The sequence below is a fragment of the Netta rufina genome, assembly GCF_964035555.1.
Source record: "Netta rufina genome assembly, chromosome: 1".
NCBI lineage: Eukaryota > Metazoa > Chordata > Aves > Anseriformes > Anatidae > Netta > Netta rufina.
In genome coordinates, this window is record NC_140123.1 from 78047231 (window position 1) to 78073085 (window position 25855).

Below are 25855 nucleotides of genomic sequence, written 5' to 3' on the forward strand. Positions count from 1 at the left end.
TGAGGAGCTAGCAATTAATTTTTTGTGTGTGTAAAATATTTTGAGGAATGGAGACCACTGGAAAATACTAAGAATCCATTTTCCCTCAGAGTTAAAGATATATAAAAGTTTTAGTCTGTGAATATTGTCAGGGTGATGCTTAATTCTTCTGTCTGCTCTTCTACTACCCCTAGTGTAGCTTTCACAGAGCCTGAAAAGGGAAGACAAGGAGGCATGCCTACAGCTTTTCCTAGACAGCCTCTAGCTGACTCCATCATGCTATCATCCATGCTATCAGAATCAAAGGTGCCAAGTCAAAATCAAGACTCTTGTGACATTCCCAAAGTAAATCAGGCTTGTGGGGCAACAGTTAGTTTACGGCCATATGACATGATAGGAGGAAGCCTCAGGATGCCGCACAACAGGAAAGTGCTGAGACGCAGCAGCAGCATCATTGGAGGATCTGCAGATATTGAGATGCTGTTTGAAAGGAAGGCAGCCGCAGCCAGCTTGAAATGTTTGGACACCACCCCAAGGGATGAATCCAAGTCAGAAAGAAGGGTGGAGCTCTCCCTGGGCAAAAAGCTGTCAAAAAGTTACTCCCAGAGTTGTGTGTATGTCAGCACTGATAGGAAGGACAGTAAGAGGTGCTCAGGCACAGGCGTCAGTCAGAAGGACTCCAAGCAGTGTCGAACATTGCCTTTGCGGAAGCTGGACACCAGTGCCTGGAGGTGTCGTGGCCCCTTTAGCTACTGTTTCCTAAGCAGAGGAAGTGATGATGATGAAGATGATGGAGATGGCCATCAGCTCTCATGTCTCTTTGAACCGCAGAACCCGTGCGAGCTAGCAGAACCAGTCAGTCAGTCTTTTTCCAGTGAAAATGAGCAGAAAGTCTTGGAGTCCCCAAAACCTGCTGAGACCCTGCAAAGTGAGGCAGATAACACACATGAGAAGAGCAGTGCTGACACCCAAGGTGGCCAGATTGATGTGAATCTCGATGTGGCCTTTGATGCACGAATTACACGAATAAATGTGATGAAAGAGAAGACGTATGCAATGCCTGATGGATTTATTGCAGCACAAAAGGATGCCAGTGAGCTACTGTCACTGGTCCGAGCAAGTATGGGCAAGAGAGAAGATTTACATCCAGAAACATATGACCTTAAACTTTCTAAGTACAAACAACTGTTATCTATGGAATCGAGACAGTTGGGAAGTGCCTGCAGGAAAATGGCCATGGCTGATAAAAGCCCTGAGGAAATGCTTTTAGCTATGACTTCCAGCTTTCAAGTACTCTGTTGCTTAACAGAAGCCTGCATGCGTTTAGTTAAAGTCATGAACTCTGAAACACAGCAGCAGGAAATTATAGCTAAGATAGATGAGGTTGTAATAAACTACATTTGTCTTCTGAAGGCTGCAGAAGCAGTATCAGGCAAGACCTCCAGTGATCCTAGCATTAAACTCTTGGCTCGACATTCGACTACCATGGCCGCTATTGTAAGCACACTAACACGTTCTCTTAAAATGCTTTTAAACAAATAAAATACAAAAGTCACTTCATAATCTACCTTTGCAAAGCCATACATTAAAAAAAAACAAAACTTTTATTTACTGTATGTGTATGAACTAATGTAACAAACTCAGCTCTCTCTGTATATTTTGTTATTTTATATAAAATAAGTATGAGATTTAAAAAAAAAAAAAAAAAAAAAAAAGATAAAATACCGAACACTGACAATAGTACTGACCAGATCTGTCCTTTCGTTTATACAAACACAAAAGCCAAAAAAAGCCCTCTCCCCAAGACCGGAAAGACAAACAGAAAAAAAAAAAAAAAAGAAAAAAAAAAAGAAAACCGTACAGGAGCAAATTGACATTTGGCTATTTTTCATATAGTCAAATCTATGGTTGTATGAAGTGAACTTTTAAAGCCTGTTATGTCAATGAAGTTGTTTTCTGTTTCATCCAAGTTTTCACTTGGAGAATGCTCCATGTTTAGAAATGAGAAATTAAATCATAATGTATATAATACAATATTTAATGTTTTAAAATTATAATTTTTAAGCATTGAAAATAGCAAAAAGACGTTTAAAATCCAAGAGACTATTATAACTTACTAGAGAATATATATATAATAAATGACTCTTTTGTTCATATTGCCTGAATTACCTGATTCTTCTTTTCTAGGAAGTTCTATATTAAAAAAAAGAAAAAAAAAAAGTATTGAAAATACCAACTTTAGAAGGTATCTGATGTATTGAACATTACAGTGTTGCATTTCAGACAGTGAAGGTAACTGTGGAAGACAGACTGAGGACATAGAAACCAGAGTGGTGATGTTCTCTGAAATGAGAATTCGATGCCATACTTATCAGGTCAGAACGTATAGGACGGGTCTGCACATCCCTTTCCCTGGTTAATGAGAGAGAGGACCATCAGGAAATTCCTGTGCTGTTTACTGTTTCATCATATATCTATGGTGCATCTGAACAACATGAACTGCATCTATTTTGTTAAATATTTTATACTTCATATTTTATGATTCTGAATGTTTAACTGTAAATAAGTTAGAAATAAAATGAAGTTTTCAGAATACAATAAATATCTCTGAAATATTTCAAGCCCAAGACAGTTCTTCTCTGAGTGACAACAAAGGCAATTTGTGAATAATCTGTCCCATCTGAACCTTTCTGGAAAACATTTTATAGTCTTGCATTTGAGAGACAGCCAAAAGCTCTCAATTTCACATGGTAAGTAGGCTTTAGCACGAGCATCTGTTAAGCTTTTCAGCCACTTAGGAGCAGCAGCCCTTGTGAAAAGTGCAAAATACCACTCTCTAAACTGGTGTAGGCAATTTTCATCCTTTTATTTAATAATGTCATGTGCAGAGAGTATAACCACTGTGTTTTGAAAACTTACCCATTCAGCTGAAGCAAGTGCAAAGCTTTCTCTTCTGAACTAGAAAGACTAAACCCACAAAATTATATTTTTGCTAAGGAAATATTTTCCTACATAGATTGATGCACTTCACTATGAAATTAAAGTAAAGCTTTTTTTTGTCTGACTGCAGAGAAACATCACCAGAAACTCAGTATCAAAAGCTTAATCTGATCTGTTGTGTTTGAGAAAAATTTTGTTTCCTAGACCAACTCATTTAGCATGTGGATTCATTCTTGACCATAGCTCATAGATTGCAGACTGAATTATTTTGGCAGTGGGTGACAGCAACCTGTCCCACATAGTGCTCAGACTCAGTGCTCTCATTCTGGCAGCTCTGAAAATGTGGCTGAGTACTGCTTTTTTGCTGTGGTTGCCAGAGAAATTCTTTTGAGTATTCCATACTGGTCAAAAAATGCTGCTTTGGTAGATATTCCTTCACTGCCTTGTGTGTTTATGTAAAAACATGTGTGCTTATGTAAAAATCACTGGTGATTTGGAAATAGAGTTTTAAAAAGGGATATAGAGTTGTCATAACTGAGTATCAACATAAAACAGAGGGATGTGATGCTTTCAGGGTTGCTAGTCCAATCATTTTCTTTCACTCCGTTTCATATATTGATCTAATTTTATTTCAAAAATAACTAGATTTTGTTGTCCTTACATTAACCATGGTATTTTCCTTTTCCCCTTTTCCCCTTTCCTTTTCTTTTTCCTTGTCTTTTTTTATTCTATTTATTTTATTCTATTTATTCTATTTTATTTTATTTTATTTTTAGGTCTAACTAGCGTTTTTTTCTCTCCTTTTGAATGAATTTTCATAGGATTGTGGAGCATTTTGGGTTTTAAATGCACCTCGTGAGTTTATCTAGTCCAACCCCTCCCTGCTCAATGCAGGTCTAATCAGATCAGGTTGCTGAGGGCCATTTCAAGTTGAGTCTTGGATATGCTCCAGTGATGAAGGTCCCACAACGTCTCTTGGTTTGTGTTTAAGAATACTTATGGTTAAAAATAAAAATAATTTATTTCTGGTCAGAATTTTCAGTGTTCCAACAATGTCTGTTGCTTTTCATCATATCTTTCTTCCCTTAGAGGAGTTAGGCTCTGTTTTCTCTGGTGTTCTTCCATCAGGTTGCAATTGAGTCTCTACTGAGCCTTCTCTGAATAAACTGGGCTGAATAAACCCAGTTCCTCGGCCTTCCTTCTTGTAACATACTCCAGCCCCTGACCAGCATGATGACCCACCACTGGCTTAAAACCTATTTCTGTTAATATTAAGCATTAAGATATGTTTGTCTTCCTGGGTGGTATCCTCATTGATTTCTGCATTAAGTATATGTCTCAACTTAATGTCATCAAGAAATGTCACCAGTATTACCCATCTCTTGCATGTAGTCAATAATGAAATACTGAGTAAGATATTTTTGTCTTTATTTTAAACTGGTGCAACCTGAAAACTTGCTTCATGTCACACCTTAATGCTGAACATGTGGCACTAACATTAACCAGTCTTTATAATTTGCTATTCTAAGTTCAGGAGTGGCTGCTTTGCACAGAAAATGAAGTAATGCAGCAAACTGATCTTAAGCTTCCAATGCACTAACTGTGGAACATTCCTAGCATGTTTTCATGATTAGATTTGGCCAAAGCAATGGAGACCATGAGGCACTCATCACTGAAAAAATAAAAATAGAAATAAAAATAAAGAAGTGGGCAGTTCCACTTTCCTGTAGGTCTTAGCAACATATGAAATTTTCTGACAGTGCTGGTGGAATCTGGGAGATGCTGATGTGTGAAAATATGTGTGTCTCAGTAATAACACTCTCTTTGGAGACTCTGAAGAAGTGGGTTCTGGAGAGAACAAATTTAGGCTTGCAAGAGCTGGTCTTGGATTTTGTAAGGAGAAAAAAAAAAAAAAAAAAAAAAAGCAAACTAACCTAGCAGCCTGTGTTACTATAGTAAATGTAAAACTTTCAGTATTGATTTTGAAGTGCATTTGTATTTTGAAGAGACTGGGCTATTCGTGGCAGATTTTTATGCTGTAAACCTTATTTAGTTTAGTTTTAAAACCACTTTGCACAAATTCAGATTGTGAGTTCATTTCATCATTTTGGGGAAAACAAAACAAAACAAAACAAAACAAAAAAACACTAATTATTCTCAGTGCACAGACTTCTGTAAGAGTAAAAAGGAGCGTGTCTCCTGCTCCACAAATAATTTTTTTCTAATTTCTTTTATTTTTTCCTTTTCTGTTTGCCCAGTCACATCTGGGTTTATGTGCACCTTATTGCTCAAGTATCCTGTTTACGGTACCTGCACTTGCACTCATCTTCTCTCATTCTTAGCTCATTATGTATGACAGTATCTACACAGTTATTCCTTGTTTATTTAATCTTCATCAGGGACTTCTTTCATTGTTACTTTTTGCCTTGTCCAATCTGAAATATTTTAATTATATCTTGTCACCTATGTGAAAAATATCTTTACTGCCTCAAACTAAGGCATGCTTCTTTGTGCTTTCTTTCTCATTACTTTTAAGAGTAGAAGGGGAAGGCAGCAGTTAGTATCCTGAGATGCTACAAAAGCCTCTTCTCATCCATGAGCCCAAAATCATAAAAAGCTAATGTGGCCAAATTGGAATACTTACCACCAACCTTGGTACCGGGGGAGGAGGGGGTTGCTTTCATTCTGAAGCACCCAGAAATGGCTGTCCTAATATGCGTTCTCAAGGAGGCACTTCCCACTAGCTTTTCCATCATGACACAATGGAATCAGAACTTCTCAGTCTAAATAACCAAGAGATTACTGCATAGATGAAGTCCGAAAGGCAGCATTGCTCTTCCTTGTGGTATGAAAGGTTTTTCTTGTGGTGGCAGCATCGAGGTAATTTCCACTGAGGTGTGACCCTCAAATTTTCTTCACCTTTCCAAGAAGTAGCTTGGAAGTATGCTATTAACCCTACAGGTTTGGCAGTCCATTTTGGAAATGAGGTCAAACAGGGACTGGCCAAGGACTGAAAGCTTTACATTGCCATTGTAGATTTTCAGTTCATCTGCACTGTATGCAGATCAATTTAATATCCAGCTCAGTCTTGTGCTCTGAGATGTTTCCCTCTGCCAGGCCAGTGAATAACAGGAATTTATATTTATTGTTCCTTGTTATCATGGATTCTCCCTATCCATAAAGACAACTTTCTTTGTTGTCATCTTCTCTCTTAGTAAAATAAAATAAATTCATACCCCTCTGGTTGTTGGTTCTTTGACCTTATTCTTCAAAGACCGTCTCTTAAGATGCAGCCATCATTTCTACTGAAGATAGTGTCCTAATATTTATGCTTTCCTTCATGTTCCTTTTTCCTTCCAAGAAGTGTGCATTAATTTGTATTTTTAATAGCAAGAGCTCTTCTTATATTTTCAGGTCCAGACTTTCTCAGAAATCTTACAGACTGTGTATCTCTGACAGATTCAACAGTTATCTAAATGGATGTTTGGATGTTGCAGTATTTGCTGTAAAACTTCTAGAATTGATACTTCCAACTGAGATTATATGATTCCTGTGAGGCTGTTGAGATACTAAATTGTTGTATATCTATTGTTTCCCCAGGCACTATGCTGTCTCTGATGAACTGTCTCAAGAGCTACCACAGCACTTTGTAGAGTCAGTCTAGAAGTGCTGTTTGCAAGATACTCTGCTAGATTATTTATGGCAGGTAACTGTGTAAAGTTGCACTGTGTGAACAAATGTATGGATATTAATTTGAGAGTGAAAAAAAAATAAAAATGGAAGAGCAGACATCCTGAACTCTATTAGCAGGAATTCCTTCAATGTTTTAGACTGTGTCTCTGTGGCTGAGAATCACAGAATCACAGAATTTTCTAGGTTGGAAGAGACCTCAAGATCATCGAGTCCAACCTCTGACCTAACGCTAACAGTCCCCACTAAACCATTTCCCTAAACTCTACATCTAAACGTCTTTTGAAGACTTCCAGGGATGGTGACTCCACCACTTCCCTAGGCAGCCTGTTCCAATGCCTCACAACCCTTTCAGTGAAGAAGTTCTTCCTAACATCTAACCTAAAACTCCCCTGGCTCAACTTAAGCCCATTCCCCCTCGTCCTGTCACCAGGCACGTGGGAGAACAGGCCAACCCCCACCTCGCTACAGCCTCCCTTGAGGTACCCATAGAGAGCGATAAGGTCGCCCCTGAGCCTCCTCTTCTCCAGGCTGAACAAGCCCAGCTCCCTCAGCCGCTCCTCATAGGACTTGTTCTCCAGGCCCCTCACCAGCTTCGTTGTCCTTCTCTGTACCCGCTCAAGCACCTCCATGTCCTTCTTGTAGCGAGGGGCCCAAAACTGAACACAGTACTCGAGGTGCGGCCTCACCAGAGCTGAGTACAGGGGGACGATCACCTCCCTAGCCCTGCTGGTCACACTGTTTCTGATACAAGCAAAGAAGGGACTAAAATTGTTTATGGCATGCTTTGTTTTTAATACCGTTGTGCCAAAGGTGATGACAATAGTGTGAATGTATCCTCCATGGTTACTGCAAAAGGAAAAAGCTCTGCAGTCTGGAGTGATAAGGTGTAGGTGTACCCTCAGAACATATTTATTTATAGACAATGAGTCTTAGAGAAGGCTAATTACTGGTAAGTTGCATTTCTTTCTTGAAGTCCAAATTCTATTCTTCATTATGCCTGTGAGTTGACAGATAATGGGACAGCAATCTGTCAACAAAGATGGAATTAAGTTTATGACAATAAACAATATTATTACCATTTCTTACTATAAGCAAAGAGTGGGAAAAAATAAGTTAGTTGCCTCTAATGATTTGATACAGGAGACACTGAGGTTACACAGTCATTTTTAGTGTGATGTTTTTCAAGTTGATCTTCAGAGAGAAAAGATGTTTTGTAAATCCTTTTTGGCAGTGCATTGTACGAGTCTTCTGTACTGCATATGCCATTAAAATATCAGCATGGGATGACATTAAATGTCATCAATAGGTTTAGCCTTGAAAGCATGCTTCTTTTTTGTGTGTTTTTATGTATGATAGGTTCGTGACTGGTGTATTTAGATGTTAATGCTGACAACTCGAATGCTTCAGCCAGTGCTCCAGGCTTTGGTTTCAGCAGAAGCACTAAGTTTCTTAACATAAAATAGGAATTTTTCCAGTGTCAGTGGAAGGACATGATCTTAGTACCACCTCATGGAAATCTGATTTTCCAGGTGGTTGGGACCATTTTCGCTGAAAGAGATGCCAAAGGATACAGTTTCACTTTGATTCTTCTCTCTCTTGTGAAATGGTCACAGACTCAATGGAGGGTTTTGCCTATCCCTGAGTTGGCCGTATAGAGGTCATGGATGCCTGAAGACTCTCCTAGTTCGTCATTGTGCTGAGACTGATCATCCTGTTGTCACATCTACAGTTTCTGATACCTCTTGAATCTTCATGGATGGCCCAAAGAGCTGGTAGCCTGCACAAAGAACAGCCCCAACATCAACCGTTTTCTAGTGTTAAGGCCAGGCTTACTTCTCCAGTTTATTTTCAACTTTTTTTCTGCAGTGAGATCAGAAAACTGCTTGTACTCCTCTTTGTTGTAGTCCAAAGTCAGTTTCATTGTTTCATTGCAAAGCTTTAAAGCTTACCAGCCCCATTGAATAGTTATTTTAGGGCTTCTGCTACAGGTCACTTCTGCAAGCAAATAAATTTATAGCCACAAATATAGAACAGCCAATCACACCACTGACATTCTTCTTAATAATGCTGAACCATCACTGCCTGAGGCAGGCAGATGTATCTTGTAAGTTTTTCCAGTTCAAAAGATTTAATGTTTCTGAAGCATACTTACCTACATGGGACACCGCTTGTTGTAGACACTGAAATGCAAGCTATTTCTCATACTAACTTTTGGCTTTTTACAGCTGTGATTTCAATTTTCTGTCACACACTGTAGATAATTACATTTAATTCTTCTTGGTTTACACTTTTTTTTTCTTCCTTGCTAGACTTTATTATTTCCTATTTTATCCCCTCCTCATCCTTTTATTTTTCACTTTTTTGCACTTTAAAAACATGTATTAAAAATATTGTGTATTGGGTATGCTTCTCATCAAAGATCCTTCTCAGGTTTTTGCTTTTAAAAGTGGTTTCTGCCTTAAAAAAAAAAAAAATGCTTACTGGAGAATCTTCTCTTTAAATCATTTAAGCAGAATATTAAAATCTACTTTAAATATATGGAAGGATTACAAGAGCAAGGCATTCTTTGATGAGTGGAGAAGGATATTCAGGATATTCAGCAGAACAAACGACGGCATATCTCTTAGTTGCTTCATTAGTATAGTGATCGGACTTCAGGTAAAATACAGTGCCTAAAGAAAAATGTAAAACTGCACCTTGGAGATGCTTCTGTGGAGATTCCTGCCAGCATAGCCTCCAGAAGGATGAAGTTGCACCTAGTGGAAAGGTTCAAGGACCTCCAGCAAAACTCATCATGAGTATCCTTGGGAAGCAGAAACATCTCCAGAGGCAGTCTGCTCAGCCCTCACAATAGTGACATGAAGGTAAGACTGCAAATCAAACCATTTTTCATGTTTTATAAAGTCATTTGCAATGTTATCATTCTTCCTCCTAACAGAATTTCTCTTTCCAGTTCTATTGATTAAAAAAAAAAAAAAAAAAAAAAAAAAGAATAGTTTTGAATGTTTTTTTTTTTCATTTCTCTCTTGATGTATGAAAGACCCACGTAAGCAAGGCAAGTTTTATACTGATGAAAAGAAAACTGATTCAAAGGCTAGTCATATGTAAAACAATGCATCAGTATAGTCAGTATAGGTTTGGAAGATCCTATAACAATTGTAGTATTATGAGTAAAAGTTGTTACAAGAAATTTAATTTTGTTTGACTGAGTTATTTAAGCAAGTTAAGTTTGACAACTTATTTAAGCAACATCTGTAGATACTTTGGTCTATACTGTTGTGGTTTTTTTGTTTGTTTGTTTGTTTTGTTTTTAACTATTTTCATTTATTTATTTGCTAGTTTTTAGCTACATTTTCCCTTTCCTTTACTTTTATTTTTATTTTTATTTTTATTTTTATTTTTATTTTTATTTTTATTTTTATTTTTATTTTTATTTTTATTTTTATTTTTATTTTTATTTTTATTTTTTTCTTGAAATTCAGGAAAATGGCAAAATGTTGTGCTTTGCAAAGTTTGTGGAAGAAGAATCTCATTTAAAACTGCATTATTCATCCTGAATGTGCTTATTTGTACTTGGCAAGTTAAACATGAATATGTCAAGTGTCTTTTTCTTTGCATAGTAATTTACACCATTTATATTAGTTATGTCCATAGGACCTTTGGATTGAAAGGTGCCTTCTTCTCACTGAGTCTACTTGTGTGTTTTCAATGCAAACAGGCACCATCTTAAAAACACCTGTTTTTTTTATACTGTCTTGGTAGAAGGGTGTTCCAGATCATCACTGATGTAAGATTGAGGGACTTGTTTTTAATTGCTAACTAGAGCCTAGAATAAAAGACTAGTTCAAACACTGTATTTCTGATTTAATTAGTTCTCTTACTGATGCTTGCACATCAAATTCTAGATGGGATCTTACCCATCTTTATATAGGGACGTTATTAATACTCTAGCTATAGAAAATTTGTCTTACACATCACAAAACCTCATTTACCTTTCATGCCTGAAGGTGGCTTAGAGTCATTCTGTAAATTACTGGTATGCTCAATTCTTTCTCCTCAGTCAATTAAAACTAAAGTTATGGTGGACCTTTTTGCTGTTACTCCTCAGGGTAGAATTCATCTTGCTTGACTTTAGTTGTCTAAATGCTGAGTATCAGGTATAAATCTCCTGAACACTCTCTACAATCAATGCAGGAAGAGAAAGAGGCACCTCTAGAGGTGCATTCAAAGAATTCAAAGATGGCTGGGATAAATCACCTCCTGGATGTGGTAGTTTTTCCTCTCTTTTTTTTCTTCTATTATTGACAATACAGCAAACCTAGACAACCAGCTTGGTCTCAGTGATTAATATTGGAAGGGGGTAGAGAGGGGTGGAATTTTTTGCCATTTGTCTTCACAATGTATTCTTTTGAATTTTAATTCACATCTATTAGTATTTTTCAAGGTTGTCTACTCTTCACTTTTATTTCTGACACCTGGTTGTCTCTGAATTGATGATGCCTCTCACCTCCAAGTCAACAAAGGCACTAGGCACATTGCTTCTGCAGAAGAAATGCATTCAAATGAAGAAATGTGTGGCTATTTCCTGTAGCTGTTTGAGGCTGTTATTTGAAGCTGCTGTGTTGTTCGAGGCCATATATCCTGGCTTTTCAGGCTTTTTTCTTGGCTAATTGTTTGCCTTATTCATGCTTGCATTTCCTAATATTCATTAGATTTGCCTACAAAGTTTTGATATACTGAAAATTTATAGAAAAGTTTTGTCAAAGTTACTGCCACTACAGAAACTTTTGTGGTCACTTCCCACATTTTTCATGCTGAGTAATCCTGCACTCATTCTGCTGATTTAAGACTAAAGGTCTTCATAGGTGCTTAAAAACAAAGTTACAGCTCAGTTTAGCCCTGAAAAGTAAGCAACAGTTCCAGAACTCATAGTAATACAAAAGGTTTTCTTTCAGTTGCTAAGGCTGAATATCACTTGCTCAAATGCGTTTGAGGTTCTTGAATCTTGCACATTTATTTTACTGGATAATTAGTGGAATATGATTAGTGAAAGAGAAAAAAAAATAGGACTCATTTAAACAACAGGAAATGTTTCCATTACAGATGTTCAAATGTGAGCTAGTCATGCTAGGCTCCCTTCAAACTAGAGAGAATTAGGCACTGCTAGATGCTACTCACATCACTTGAAAGTAGACATCAAAAACAGTTAAATGGATTCACATCTCGGAAGTGCCCATTTCTTTCTGAAGAATTATTAAGGGAGACAGAGATGACCTGCTGAAAAGTTCATGCTTGACTTGTATATGTTTAAAGTTGTATATTCATAATGCTAGCAAATGAGAAAAAAAAAAAAAAAAAAAAAAAAAGACTCAGTTGGAAAACCATGAGGACATTGAAATTTATTGATTCTGAAGGTCTATGAAGTTTTTATTTTTTTTTCCTTTAACATCAAGCATTATTTTCTGGTCATTTTCCCTCCCTACTATTATGTCATGGGATCACATTAGCCCTTCTGAAAAAAATAATCAAGCCAGAAGGGGACAGCACAATTAAGTAAGTTTGATAGTATTGACGACTTTGTACTGATTTTATTTTGTCTCCATGATGCCTGTGCTCATTCGAGTTGTAATGTCCCTTCCTCCTTCGTCTCTCTCAGTGAGTCCCAGCACTGTTTGCCAGAGCAACTTGAACACATACAATACATTGCCTCCCTATACGCTGCCTGCCATCAGCTCTGGAGATAAAAAGCTGGTAGCCTCGAAGGGAATGTTTGAATCTCAACATTTTATTTAACACCAAACTTAAAGGGAATCATTAATAGCATTTCATGATTGTTTACAGTTTTGCAATAGGTATTCCTGAGTCCTCATTAGTATTTGTCTAGAAATCACATAAATTGTATTTTGCAAAACAGAGTGGGCAGGATTCCCAACCACATCTTTTCTCATCTTTCTAGAGTCTGGATCAAGTAAATTCAGGCCAATATTAGTAAAAAAAAATAATATATAAGTAATTTAAAAAAGTAGTAGAGAAAAATGCAGATGGAGAATGTGAAACATTATTTCATGAATAATATCATGGTTTTAAATGAGAAGTTGAAAGGGTATTTCCCTTTTCTCAGGCAAATGCCATCTTTTTTCTTAGAACATGCATTGATAGTTTGGCAGAGGTATGCTAAACCATCACGTAATTCTTACATTCTGATGCAAGTGCTCAGGTTTTGTACAAACGATTCTCCCAGTTTCACATGGGACATTTTATGAGTTTGTAGCAGCTGTTTGTTTACATTTATTCTTCAGGATGCACATCATGTTCCATGAAACTACTCACTTTGCATATTCACAGCTTCTGTTAAATCTCTTTTTCTGTTCAAAATGGCAAAGCATGGTATTTACCTGAAGGTTACATTTTTTTAAAGCCCTGAATTTGTTGACAGAGAGCAAAGTGCATTTTGATGGTTTTAAAATATTCTGCCAACACTTCAGAAAAGAACTACATCAAAAGCAACCCAGACACATTCATTCTTTACTTTGAATGTGCATCATCAGTGATGTCAGTGGGACCCTAGTAAAACAGTTGTTAATTAACTTATGTCCCTTCTTTGGAACTACAGAATAAAAGCACAAAGTATTGTAGGAGCAGCCTGAAGTGCAAACATTAGTTTGTTTGCTTCCTTATTAATAATTTATCTCGAAATGTTAAAGAGATTTTAAAGTTATCAAATACTTCCTACCTGAGACATCATTTCTAGGACCAGACCATATCAAACTTGCTCCATGTGGAGCATTATGATACATGAATTATTGTATAAACTTGCTTCTGCAAACACTTTTTGACCTAGCACAAGTTCAGTTCTGGCTGGCAGTTGAGAGCAACTATGTCCTTTTGAATTATACCCTTGCAAACAAAAAGACAGAGGTTGCAAACCTAAAATAATTGTAATTTTTTAAAGTTGTTTGCATGCTCTCCTGTAAGTACATAATCAGGACATAATGGTGGTTCATGTATGAAGATCAGAATATAACAGACTTGAAAAAAATCCATGTATTCTTTTCAAATTTTGAAGAAACATGAATAAACACTGGAAAATAGACATCATTTCAACATCCTTCATTTTTTAAGGCCCAGCCCTTTGCTTGTGGTTAATTGTTTCTTTAATTTAAAACTATGGTCAACACTTGCCTGTTTAAAATGTCCCTGTTGGCTGCTTTCTGTAAGCAAAAAGTGAGAACTAGTCAGTGCTGACTCTGGAAAGTCAGGGAAAAAACAGATGTTTTTTGAACTTCTAATGTACTTCAAGGGGAAAGATATAGAGAATGCTGAAAGCTATCCTGGAAATAGAAACATTCAGCTATATTTGAATGCTATCCTTAAAATAGAAACTTTGAATTTCTTTGACAGACAGGATTGGAATCCCATTCTGTAGAGTTGTACCCACTTAGTATCTTCTTCATCTATCTGTTATTTCTGCACGTCCTTTTACATACACTGCTGACATTCCAGTGCCTGTGCATTGAACAAGAGTTCTGTCAAAAACATGTATATGGATGAGGGCAATATAAATTTTGAGGAGGCAGACAGGTTTAATTTTGAAATTTCTTAACTTTTGAGTTAGGAAAAATCTCCAGTGTTTGCTAAAGACCCATCCAGATATTTTTTTTCCATATTATTATTCTTTTTGTGTGTGTGTGTGTGTGATTTTCTAGAGGTTAAAAAAAAAATCATTTACATGCAGCATTGGTATTTGCACTGGTTTTGTACCTACATGTATTCCTCCTGAATAGCTGTTCTGCAACTTCATGCCTTCCACACATAGAAATTATATTTTAATTTCCAGATTAAAATAATACTCATCTTTGTTGTAACAGCAGCCTTTAAATGGTTCTCTGCCAGCCTCTGAAGGCATGTTTCCACTTTGTATAGAAGCAGGTTCCCTCTGTTTTTCTTTAGCTAAATTCAGCAATCTCTTTTACTGTTTTGATATAGAAGATTCATTAGAATCTACTTAATCAGGCCATTGATAGTCATCTATCTCTACTGACAGTACCCCATGTGCGCATAATATTATCTCATTTACATATTTCAGCATCAGCATATCAGTAGCTCCTAATCATTCTGGCATTGATTAGTGCCAGCAGTTAAGGTTGTTAGCATTATCAGTTGACACTGCACATTTATCCCACTTCTGTTACTTCTCGTCCTTAAGGACATATGATTTTTCCTAATTTTGTCCTCATCTTCCTCTTTAAAAAGTGAATAAATAAAAAAATAAAAGGGGAGGGTGAATGGAGGAGAGAAAAGAACCCTGCTATAAAATAGTTATGGAATGCACATTAAGTATGTCTGAAGTTATTTCACTTAGTGTAAAGCATTGAAGATTTAAAGTTTCACTTACTGAAAAGTTTTGTAGAGTCAAAAATTGAGAACTCTGTTTCTCAGCCGTATTTAGACCATAATGTTAAATTGACAATATTGTTTAACATACACCTGACCAAAATATTTCTATACTTTTCTAAACTTGTTTTGAAAATGATGGGTATTTAGCTGGGCTTATTCAGCCTGGAGAAGAGGAGGCTCAGGGGCGACCTTACAGGTACCTTAAAAGAGGCTGTAGTGAGGTGGGGGTTGGCCTGTTCTCCCACGTTCCTAGTGACAGGATGAGGGGGAATGGGCTAAAGTTGCGCCAGGGGAGTTTTAGGTTAGATGTTAGGAAGTATTTCTTTACCGAAAGGGTTGTTAGGCATTGGAACAGGCTGCCCAGGGAAGTGGTGGAGTCACCATCCCTGGAAGTCTTTAAAAGACGTTTAGATGTAGAGCTTAGTGATATGGTTTAGTGGAGGACTTGTTAGTGTTAGGTCAGAGGTTGGACTCGATGATCTAGAGGTCTCTTCCAACCTAGAAATTCTGTGATTCTGTGATTCTGTGATATTTACAGTATTATAAAAGCCAGAAAAAGTAGGAAAAGGTAATAATTGATACAGATTGCTATTTTTAAAATAAAATGAGTCACAGAATTCCTGTGGTGAAAGCAGTATTCATAAAAAGCAATGGATGTCACAGAAGGTTCTTTCCAGTCACATGAGGTTGTCACCAAAAATATGTGTGCTATAGACTAGTTGTTATTGCACCTCATAAATCTCATGGAGGAGAGAAATATGGGAGGGCTTACAGGGCCCTACTCCTGCAATATCCGAGATGCAGAGTCACAAAATCATTCAGGCTGGAAGGTGAAGTTGTTCTGGGACCAGCTGAGTTTGGAGTATCTCCAGAGATGAAGATTTCCCAGCCTTTTTTGGGCAGCCTGCACTAGCACCTGACCACCCCAAGGTGAAGTAGGTTTTCCTGTCTCTGATGGGAATTCCACATACTCCAGATTGTATCCTTTGCCTCTCATCCTGCCATCACGCACCTTTGAAAATAGTTTGGCTCCATCATCTCTACACCTTCCCAGCAGGTAGTTCTCAGTCTTTGAGGTGAAATCCCCTCAGTTCTCTCAGCCACCCACACTTACATCACATGTGCCACTCCTCTAACCATCTTGGTCAATCTCCAGCCCATCTGTGTCTTTTCTCTATTGGGGTGCTTGAAACTGGACAAAGTCCCCTTGATTGGGTCTCACAAGTGCTGGTCAAAGGAGGAAAGATCAATGCCCTTGATCTGCTGGCCACACTCTTGCTAATGCAGCCCAGGGTGCTGTTCATGTTGTTGCCTACCAGTACCTCCTTATCTACAAAGCTGCCTTCCAGCCAGTTGTTCTCTGGCCTGTAATAGTACCTGGGGTTATTCCTCTCCTTGGTACAGAAAAACAAATAAATAAATAAAAATTCTACTGCCCTTATCCCAGAGATTCTGTTGTTTCCTAGAGCCCAGGCAGCACTTTCAGGTATCCTTGCAGAACAGTTCCCAGAGTATGTGAGCAGTTTTACTAAACAACCTGGTTAATACTTATAGCCAATGTCCATAGTTGTCCTGTTTTCATATTTTGTATCATTTTTCTTTTTCTACTTGGAAGGTTTTATCTGTAAGATTTTTATTTTTTTCTTGGAAGACTTTATTTAAGACTGGATCTTTAAGGGCTGAGCTTCCAGAACATCCCATCAGATTGTAGAAAAGATCTTAGTATAAGGGATAGGCATTTGGAGAAAGAACAGATATCTTGCAATTATCTTAAATTCATTGTGTCTTTAACAATGGGCCTGCCAAACAGCTGTGTGAAGTCAAATGAAAAAATCACATAGCCATAAATGAAAGTTCTCATGAGAATAAAACTGGTATTATTTTTAAGCTGGGGACATTTCTGTCTCACAAATGTCAAAGAAACAGAACAATGAAGCTCACAAACCCAGTATCCATCAGACATACACGAAGAGCCTTCAGTTTTAGTCCTCAAGCATCCAACAATATTTCAAAGGAAAACAAAGGAAACTCTGGTTCAGGTAGTCCTCAAAGAACTGGACTTTGTACAAACTGTGACAAAGCTCTGTTAAGCAAGCAGAATTATGGGAGGAGTGGTGAGATGGATTAGAAGATGCCTGAAATCCCAAGGACATGGTTCCCAGAGGAGGTGGAAAAAAGAAGCAAGGACAGCTGTTGTAGCTTCTTTCTTAAAATTCGCATAGACTAGGAGACTCAGTGAATATGCCAGTCCTAGCAAAGCAGAGGTATTGAATACAAAGATGACTTTTTTCAAGCACATGAAACTGACAAAGCTAAAAGTGGGGAAAAGTAGACAAAACTAAAAGGTAGGATGAGAGGTTTTGACTTGAGGACGAAGACTTGATGCCACTGGAATCTCTCTACAGTAGTGAACTGTGTGACCTGTCAAAGTAGAATAGCCCATTTTCCTAGAAGGATGGGAAAGAAAGTGACCAGAAATGGCTCTCGTGGTACCTAAAAACTCATTTATTTTTTGTCATGGAAGGGTCTGAACTAAAGCGAGGGGATGGGTATAGGCGGGGAAAGCTGATATGTTCAGATTCGGAAGGGTCATGATTCATGTTCATGATTCAGAAGGGTCTAGGGAATTTCAGGATCTGTGATGTATTACAGCAGTGTGACCAGCAAGTCAGTGAAAAGTATCAGTGAAGAGGCAATACTTTTGTTGTTGTTGTTTTCTTATTATATGCTCTGATTTAATCAGGAGATATTGAGTTATTCCTCAGTAATATTGAGTCTTCTATTTGATTTTCATAGCCAAGCTCTTAGTTTTAGTTCCCTTATATAAATTAAGTATCAGACCAGGTGGGATTGAGAAGAGATGTTGTGACAATTCTACATAAGAAAAATAAAACTCTTTTGCAGTCATGCATTTGAACAAGGCATGTATAATGGCATTAAATCAAAAAAAAAATTTTTGTCTGTTAGGTCAGGTAACATTATGGTCTGTGTACCACCTTTAGATTTCAATTGGAAAACAAACAAACAAACAAACAAAACAGTGCAGTTGTTTAGAATTGTTTTTATTATGACCTTAAGTCTTCCAGAAGTGAAAGAATTAATCAGAGGGAATTCAAATGTTTAAGTGAGATTAATATTTGCGTATTTTACGTATTTACAAATGTTTATGTATTTTTTTCATGTTTATGCAGTTTTATTTAGAGAAAAGAAGAGAAATGAAAAGGGAAACAATAAAAGATAATACAAAGTTTTAAATGATCAACAGAAAAAAAAAAAAAGAAAAAAAAAGCAGGAAATATAGTTTATATCCAACTTGAAATATTCCACCCTCTTTACTGTAAAAATGAATATACATTTACAAAGTGCATGTGTTTAAATATAGTTGCAAATAAGTTTGTCCAAGACTATGGTTTCAAAGGTGTGCTCTTCTCTAGTCTCTGTACATTGTCTAGGTCCATTAGACTAAAGAAATTGAAGAGAAAGAAAAATAATTCAATTGAAAGTGAAAATAAAAGCTGATTCTTTAATTAAATATTTATTTCCTATCTGGCATTCACTGCTGCCATGCTATATTAGACCTACCAGTTTCACAGCAAGAGAAACCATACAAGTTCTTTTGTTGTTATTTTCTCTTATATGCTATTGGATTGCTGTAACATCACTCTCTGACTTCAAAAGATTTCCAAATATAAAACCCCATCAACTCAGCAGAAGAATATTTTCAAGTCATAGTACTCAGCACAAAATATAGTTACAGGTGAAAAATTCACAGGCTTAGTTTTGGCAGGACTTATTATAAAAGGAAAATTCACTCAAACTGGGAATAAATGGGAAATACTTCAATATTTTCAGATTTGATACGTAAGTCACTACATGACTTTATAAAAAGCACACAAACTAAGAAAAATGATACTTTTAAATTATATTGTGTTCAATTGTGTCAAAAAAATCTCTAATGATAGAAGATTGAAAGATTGAAGATTACGTTCTTAAAAGAGTCAAAAATCTAAGTTAAATTGTGGTGCCACTTTCAATTGTCTTTTCTTATTCTACATTGTCTAAAAGTACACAGGAAAAATAGATGCTTCCCCAGTTTAAACAGGTTATCGTGAAAGCAGCAATATCTGCACTTGTTGATGTATTTTGTTGCTTTAATGAGATCTCTTGAGTATGTACAAAGTGAGGGAAAACAGCTGATTGTTCTGGAATATATTGTAATTAATTTTGAAATAAATATTCACTTCTGTTTCTTCTGTGCAAACACTTGATCAATATCTGATAACTATATTGGCAGCCTTGTATATTTATTGTCTTGATTACATTAGAGTAATCTCTTCTTAGTCTGTCACCTTAAGCTTTTCAATTATTTTCAGTCTCAGATAAGCTTGATTCAAATGAGGTCAGATAATCAGAGAGACTTAATTTTTTTTTTGTCCATGTATTCATTAAGGATGGAATTTAAATCAGTCCTTAATTAAGACCTGTAGAACAAGGCCAACATTGTAAGAGAAATGTAACACTACACTTCTTTATGGTGTGAATCAAATGCTGAATGGAAATATCTTCTGATTGCTAATGTCTCCTTATTAGCAAAGGTATGAAAAGTAAATGAATCTTTCTAGACCCTTATCAGGTTAAACAAGCAAATCAGAAGACTGTTATGGGTTATATTTATATCTCTCCCAAGAGCTAGGACAACCAAGAGAGAAATCACAGAAACCACTTAAGGAAAACCCTAGAAATAACATTATGCAAGCAAATAATGAAAGCGATAGGCAGATCTGAACATTCTCAAGGCTCAGAGCTGTTCATATACAGATTTTAGTATCTGTTTCTTATCTGTCTAAATGAACATGAAGTAGAAAGAAAATGTTTAATATGTGTCTCTGAATCTCACAATAAAATACAAAGTTTGGTATAGATTATTTTAGCTGAACTTACCTTTGAAAATATGGGATGAACTAGACACTGTTTGTTCATTTTACTACTTACCCTACTGCCCCTTCTGGAACAAAAACCCTCATTCTAAATTCATTGATACATCTTTTGGCACAGTTAGAGACAGGGGTGATTGGTTGTTGCATCTGTTTATTTTTACAGAAAACTCCAACTTCAATTTTTTGCATTAAGATGGGGGATGGAATTTATCGAATTTTAATCATTCCAACTTAGCTTTATAGTCAAAGCATTTCTGCAGCATAATTCCTCACATCCAAATGAAGATATCTAATAGAGCTAGGTTAATTGTGCCCTATAAATGCCTTTTTTTGCCTCCACTGCATCTAAATGGGAGCTGTAGGAGCTCAGGGAGGCTAGTGAAGTCTTGTTTGTAAAAGTGTAAATGTTGATGAGACGAATCCTACCACTAAGTGCAGTATGCTTCGCATTTTCAGAAATTTCTTTTCTTTATAGCCCAGCTTTATTTGAATGGACACATCTTAAAATCTATGGCTGTAGCCCAGGTTTTGGAGAATTTTCAAATTTAAGGTGACAGGGGTAAAATTTTTCTTACATTACATTTAACAGAAGAAGTTTTACTAGATGACATAAAAAGGAGAGAAAACATTGGAAAAAAAAAAAAAGAAAAAAAAGAAAGCAAGATTCATATGTCAAGAATTCTGTGTTGTTACAGGCGTTAATACAGGTGTTAATCCCTGTGTTCATCTTATATTACAAATTTGAGGTTAAATTCTGTAGCTATGCAGATTTAAACTTAGGCTAGATGCAGTCCCAACTTCAAGAACTCAGCATGATTCCCTGATCTTGTATTTCAGTTCTCGTATTCCTAACACCATGTCAGCTCATCCTTTGAAGTATCCTTGCATAAATTCATAAGGGCCATTTCATTGGAAAGTCACTACATGTAGTACTTTCCAGCCCATTTTTTCATGTTTTTGTTGGAAGTGGCATCCATTGCTAGACATTAGCTGTGATGAACACCTCATCACAGTTTTTTTTGTTGTTGTTGTTGTTTTGGTTTTTAGTGAAAGTTGTGAGAAGAAACTTTCTGAACTCTTGAACTCTTTGGCTTTCCAGCCATTACCTACCAATAGCTTTCTCCCTTTGTAGACTAGTACTGTCCCCCTTCACTCACTGCCAATGTGCTCAAGGAAGTATTTCTTGTTGTCCTTGGTAATATTTTGCTCACTGAGAATCATTTGGTGTGAACATATAAGCAGCTTTATAACACAGCTGTTTGCCTCCTCTGAGCCCCGTTCTGCCACATTTACTTTCCTTCAGTGTTCCTCTTCAACTGTACCATCTCAATTAAGTGGAGGGTGCTTGTGGAAGCCCATATTTTGCAGGTGGAGAAGCCTTGCTATTCTGTTTAGTTTGGTCCTTTAAATGTATCTAATGATGGAAAAAAATATTTCCATTGGCTCCTTCTTGAGGGTTGCTATTCAAAGCCTTATTGTGTGGCCTGCCCCAGTCTATGCTCTCTGATGGGCATTACATTCAGGAACACAAATGAGAATAAAAACAATGGTATATTCTCATCCCCAAGGAAAGAAAAGAACTGAAACACAAATAATTAAACTAAATCCCTCTTAACTGAAAGTGTGATGAAAAACATCACACTCAGGATATAACCTGAAAGTTCAAAATAACAGTAGTAATCATGTTTTAAATGGCATTTGTGAGTGAATTCAAGAGAGAGAGGAAAAGTCTCTTTTTAGCATGTAGAAGCTGAACAATTCTGCCGATGCTGACTGGTACTGCAAAAGGAGAAACACGGACTGTCAAAAAAACTCTCTGAATGTATCCCTAGATCAACATCCTAAGTTGTCTGTGAAGTCCCAGGTAGCCAACAAAAGCTGTGTGGCTCCAGCATCATCAAGACAGTCACCCAATGCCATCTGATTATGGGGATGCCACATTTTGCATCAGCTCCCTTGACCCTTGATTTTGAGGGACACCCTGAATGAGGACAGTCTAGAGACTGGTTGTATACAAGTGTTGAAATCAGCTGGCTAGCAAAGGCATTAGTTGTGATTACTCTTGCTACCATGTGTATTTTGTAACAGCTGAATGTCAACTGGGAACTTAATTGACAAGGAAAACAAAACAAAACAAACAAACTCTCCAACAACTAACCCAGAAGAAGGAAAAATCTTAATGGTGTCATACCCTCTGTTTGCTAGCAAAACTAGGTAGGACAGACCTATTTCAGCAAATTTGTTCATATCTTAATATAAGAGAACTTGTATTGTTTATTGCACCTGAGTGTAAGAAATTTAGGACAGGGATCATTAGCACAAAGCTTTAGGTTCCTTATTACTCTCATGAGGTCCTCCTGGTAGCTGATTCATGTGTAAGAACCAACTTTCTCTTGGATGTACTCAACAAGAAAAAAATTGACCTGGACATCCATTTACTGTAGATGCAGGCATGTTACTGCTGTCTCATCAGCACTACTGAGAGCAGGGTGTGTATTTTACATCAACAACAAAAGTAGAGGGATAGAGCCCAGGCTTTCCCAGAATTGTGCTATTGATTGCAGAAGTGCAGGGCTTCACCTTTTACCTTCATCTGATTTTAAGCATGTCTCAGACAATGAAAGTACTGCGTCACATATGAAGTTTGAAGAGCTGCTGGGAATCCTGGTGATTTCCCTAAACTAATTTGAAATTCCAATTTTAATTGAATAACTGGTTTAGAAAAATGCATTATTCGCTGGTGCATTGTGTGGCAATAATAATTATTTATGTGACAAACTTCAAGTTACCAAAGGTAAACCTTTTTGATTGAGAACTCTGAGGAAGTGCTACTATTTTGTTAACAGTGAGTATTATTTCTTCTACCACCATCAGCCTTGGAAAAAGTTAGTGAAACTTGTTCAAAATATACTGAGTAAAAACTGGATTTCAGCAGATATCAAATTATAAATGTGCATCTCTCAAAACCTAGAGGTAGTCTTGAAACTGGTTCTTTCACAACCTGTCCTCCAGCTTTACCCGACCATGTCAAATGCTAATTACTTAAATACTGTGCAGTGATGTACAAGGGGAGAGAGAGTGTGTGTGTGCATGTGTCAGGATCTCAGATACTAGAGACAAGAAGAGACAAGACAGATAAGAAACAAAACCCTCATATACTGTTAGTGTCTATTCCTCGATTTGCTGCTGATGTGGTATGATCTTGAATAATTCATTTAAACATTCAATTAGAAGTCTTTTAAAGATTTAAGGATTGATAGCCAATCAAGGCTTTTAAGAATCCCTTTAAAGAATTTTTCAGTTGGTGCATACTCTTTGAAATTGTTGTCTCATCAGAGATTAGGCAATTCCTGTTGAGATACAAGTGAAGCAAAGCAATGCTAAACAAAAGTCTTCTGCAACCTCTCCATAATCAGTTGTGCTGGATTAGTCATTGCCTCATCCTAGAAAGTCAATCTTTTATTATAGAGTTATCACATATAAGTGATGTCTTTTTCTTTCCTGAAAATTGCTTTCAAAAACCAAGACAGAAAAATTGTTTGTGTTGTGAAAAATGGATGTAGGAAAAATACTTTATTCTGGGGAGACATTTTAAGCAGTGGAAAAGAAAAAGGGAAGAACGTCATTCAAAAACGATTTTCTTCTACTTGCATTTAATTTCCCACGGAATGATTTTTTAGACAAATGACTGGGGCCATAACTGTAATTGTTCAAAACTATTAAGCAAATTAGTCTGTGAATTTATTTAGAAGTACATCAGGTTCTCTCTTACAGTACTGAGCTTTGAAACTTCACAATAGGTTTCACATGAGAAGCATGAGACTCGTGCTGGCAGTCAGTTTATTTGCTTAGGTTGGGGCACAAGAAAGCAGAAAAGGACTGCAAATATTTACTCTGCATAAAATAATTTAATTGCATGCATTAAGTCTATAAGACTGAATCAGATCACAGAAACTCATAATGTTGGTGAATTGCTAGCTATTGTCTGCAGAATTACGGGGCAACATTAATGACAGTAACATTTTATTAATGCTGTTAATTTAACCGTTAAAAAAAGTTAAAGGTCAATAAGAATTACTGCCTGAAACACCTAGAGGGAAATTAGATTTAAATTGTTTTGTGTGATTCATGCTCTTTTCATTAAAGTTCTCAATCTACTGTAAAATCTATATAGATATAAAAACTGTGGGTGATCATCTAATATATCAGCAGAGCATCTCAGGAAGGAATTCATGGAGTAAAACCATCTTAGCGTGCATGTCCTGAGATACAGTATTGCTCTGAGTCTGGGAAATGCTCACAATTCAGTAGGTGGCACCACACCCGGCCAAGAAAGGAGTTTTAGGGGAAAATCCTTTACTGTTTTGTCTTTTAGAACTGTATATTATGATGATTTTTTTTGCTGTTAAAATGTACTATTTTGGGAAAATTGTTGAATTCTGATCTTTGAAAGCACATATCCTTTCCTGAGATTCTGAGGCTGTTTTGTTTGTTTATTTTTGTTTGTTTGGGTTTTGTTTTGTGTGCATGTAATTATGAAGCAAAATTACATTTAAAAAACAGAAAGAGCAAGACAGACAACATCTTTGCACCCACTCCCACATATAGTTTTTTGTTTGTTTGTTTGTTTGTTTTTGGTTTTGTATTGTTTTTCTTTTTTCATTTGGAGGAATAGAAAGAATCAGAAAGGAACCGAAATGGGAGGGGTGAAGGTTTGTTTTCTAATTTTTAAATTCAAAGGAGTGTGCATGTTGTCTTCACTCTAACAGTAAAAACAAGCAGAGGAATGCATCAGTATGTATACTCAGATAATATTTGCTCAGATAATATTTGCAAAAAGTAATAAATTCATCATCTGCACTATCTCAAAACAATTTGTGAATAAGGGTCACATTCTCCAAATATTTCTGCTAAGAAAAGTATTCAAGTTTGGAGACACTAAGCACCACTGACTGAGAGGAATGCAGACTTGTCTTCATATTTTGTAGTCCAGTGGTTGGAGCAATCGAAGTGAGATTCAGATTCATCATTTCTCTTGCTTTTCATGATTTTAGACCCACATTCGCCACTTCAGCTCTAAGCATATGTCTCCCACAGTTTTCCTGTGGCAGCTGTTCTTTTACACAACATGCTGGGACAGGAGACTAGCACAGTGGATGGGATGTTACATCAGCTCCATGCACATGTAATAACTCCATTTACAAAATGAATGTGCATGTAATTCACCCCCTCCTATCCCATTGGATATATACCTTGGGAAAAATACTCTAAACAAACTACACTCTGGAATCGTTGTGTTCTCCTCTCACTTTATCAGGGTTGTGAGAGAGATCAAAGTGAGCATCTCCTTTGGCTGGGTCATTTGAAAATGTTATGGGTGTAGATAAAGGCTCAGATGAGGGCTTCAGAAAGAGTATTATAGAGTTGGAAAGAACCTAATTTATTTTTCAGAACCCAGTTGCAATTTGTTGCATCTGAAATTAATAAATGTATGGTAACTTGTGAAAGACTCAAACTAGACTTTTATCGGCACTCTATTTCCAAGGAGATATATGGGCTCCACAGAAGATCACTTTGCATCCCGTATCTGTTTCTCTCTGAGACCATAAAAAATCATGGGTTACGGGTGAAATTCCCCCCCCCCCCTTTTTTTTTCCTGCTTACCTTGAAAATTGAGCCGCAACGTGGCCAATTTTAAGCTTGCTACAATAAACAAAGTTACTGACTAATGTTGCTGTACTTATTCTTCTAGTCTCTCAGATACAGGCATTTTGACCTACTGACTCTGGGTCACTGGATAAGATATACAGAGCAAGCAAGTTTAAAGGACCTAATACTGTAGGATTTTCTGCTATGCTATATTCTGAGCGAGTGGTCTGCAAGTTACTGTAGAGAATTAGAGAGAACCT

At 36.7% G+C, this 25855-nt stretch overlaps 1 protein-coding gene across 3 annotated transcripts in view; it reads left to right on the forward strand.

Moving 5' to 3' along the window:
* Positions 1-1521, forward strand: part of FRMPD4 (FERM and PDZ domain containing 4) — a gene marked incomplete at both ends in the record, with an annotated part of 417104 nt that extends 415583 nt beyond the window's left edge. For all 3 annotated transcript variants that reach the window (XM_084305435.1, XM_084305436.1, XM_084305437.1), the window contains one exon: positions 179-1521. In XM_084305435.1, the coding sequence (XP_084161561.1) occupies positions 179-1521 (1343 nt within the window). The remainder of the gene's footprint in view (positions 1-178) is intronic.
* Between the last annotated feature and the right edge of the window lie 24334 nt (positions 1522-25855).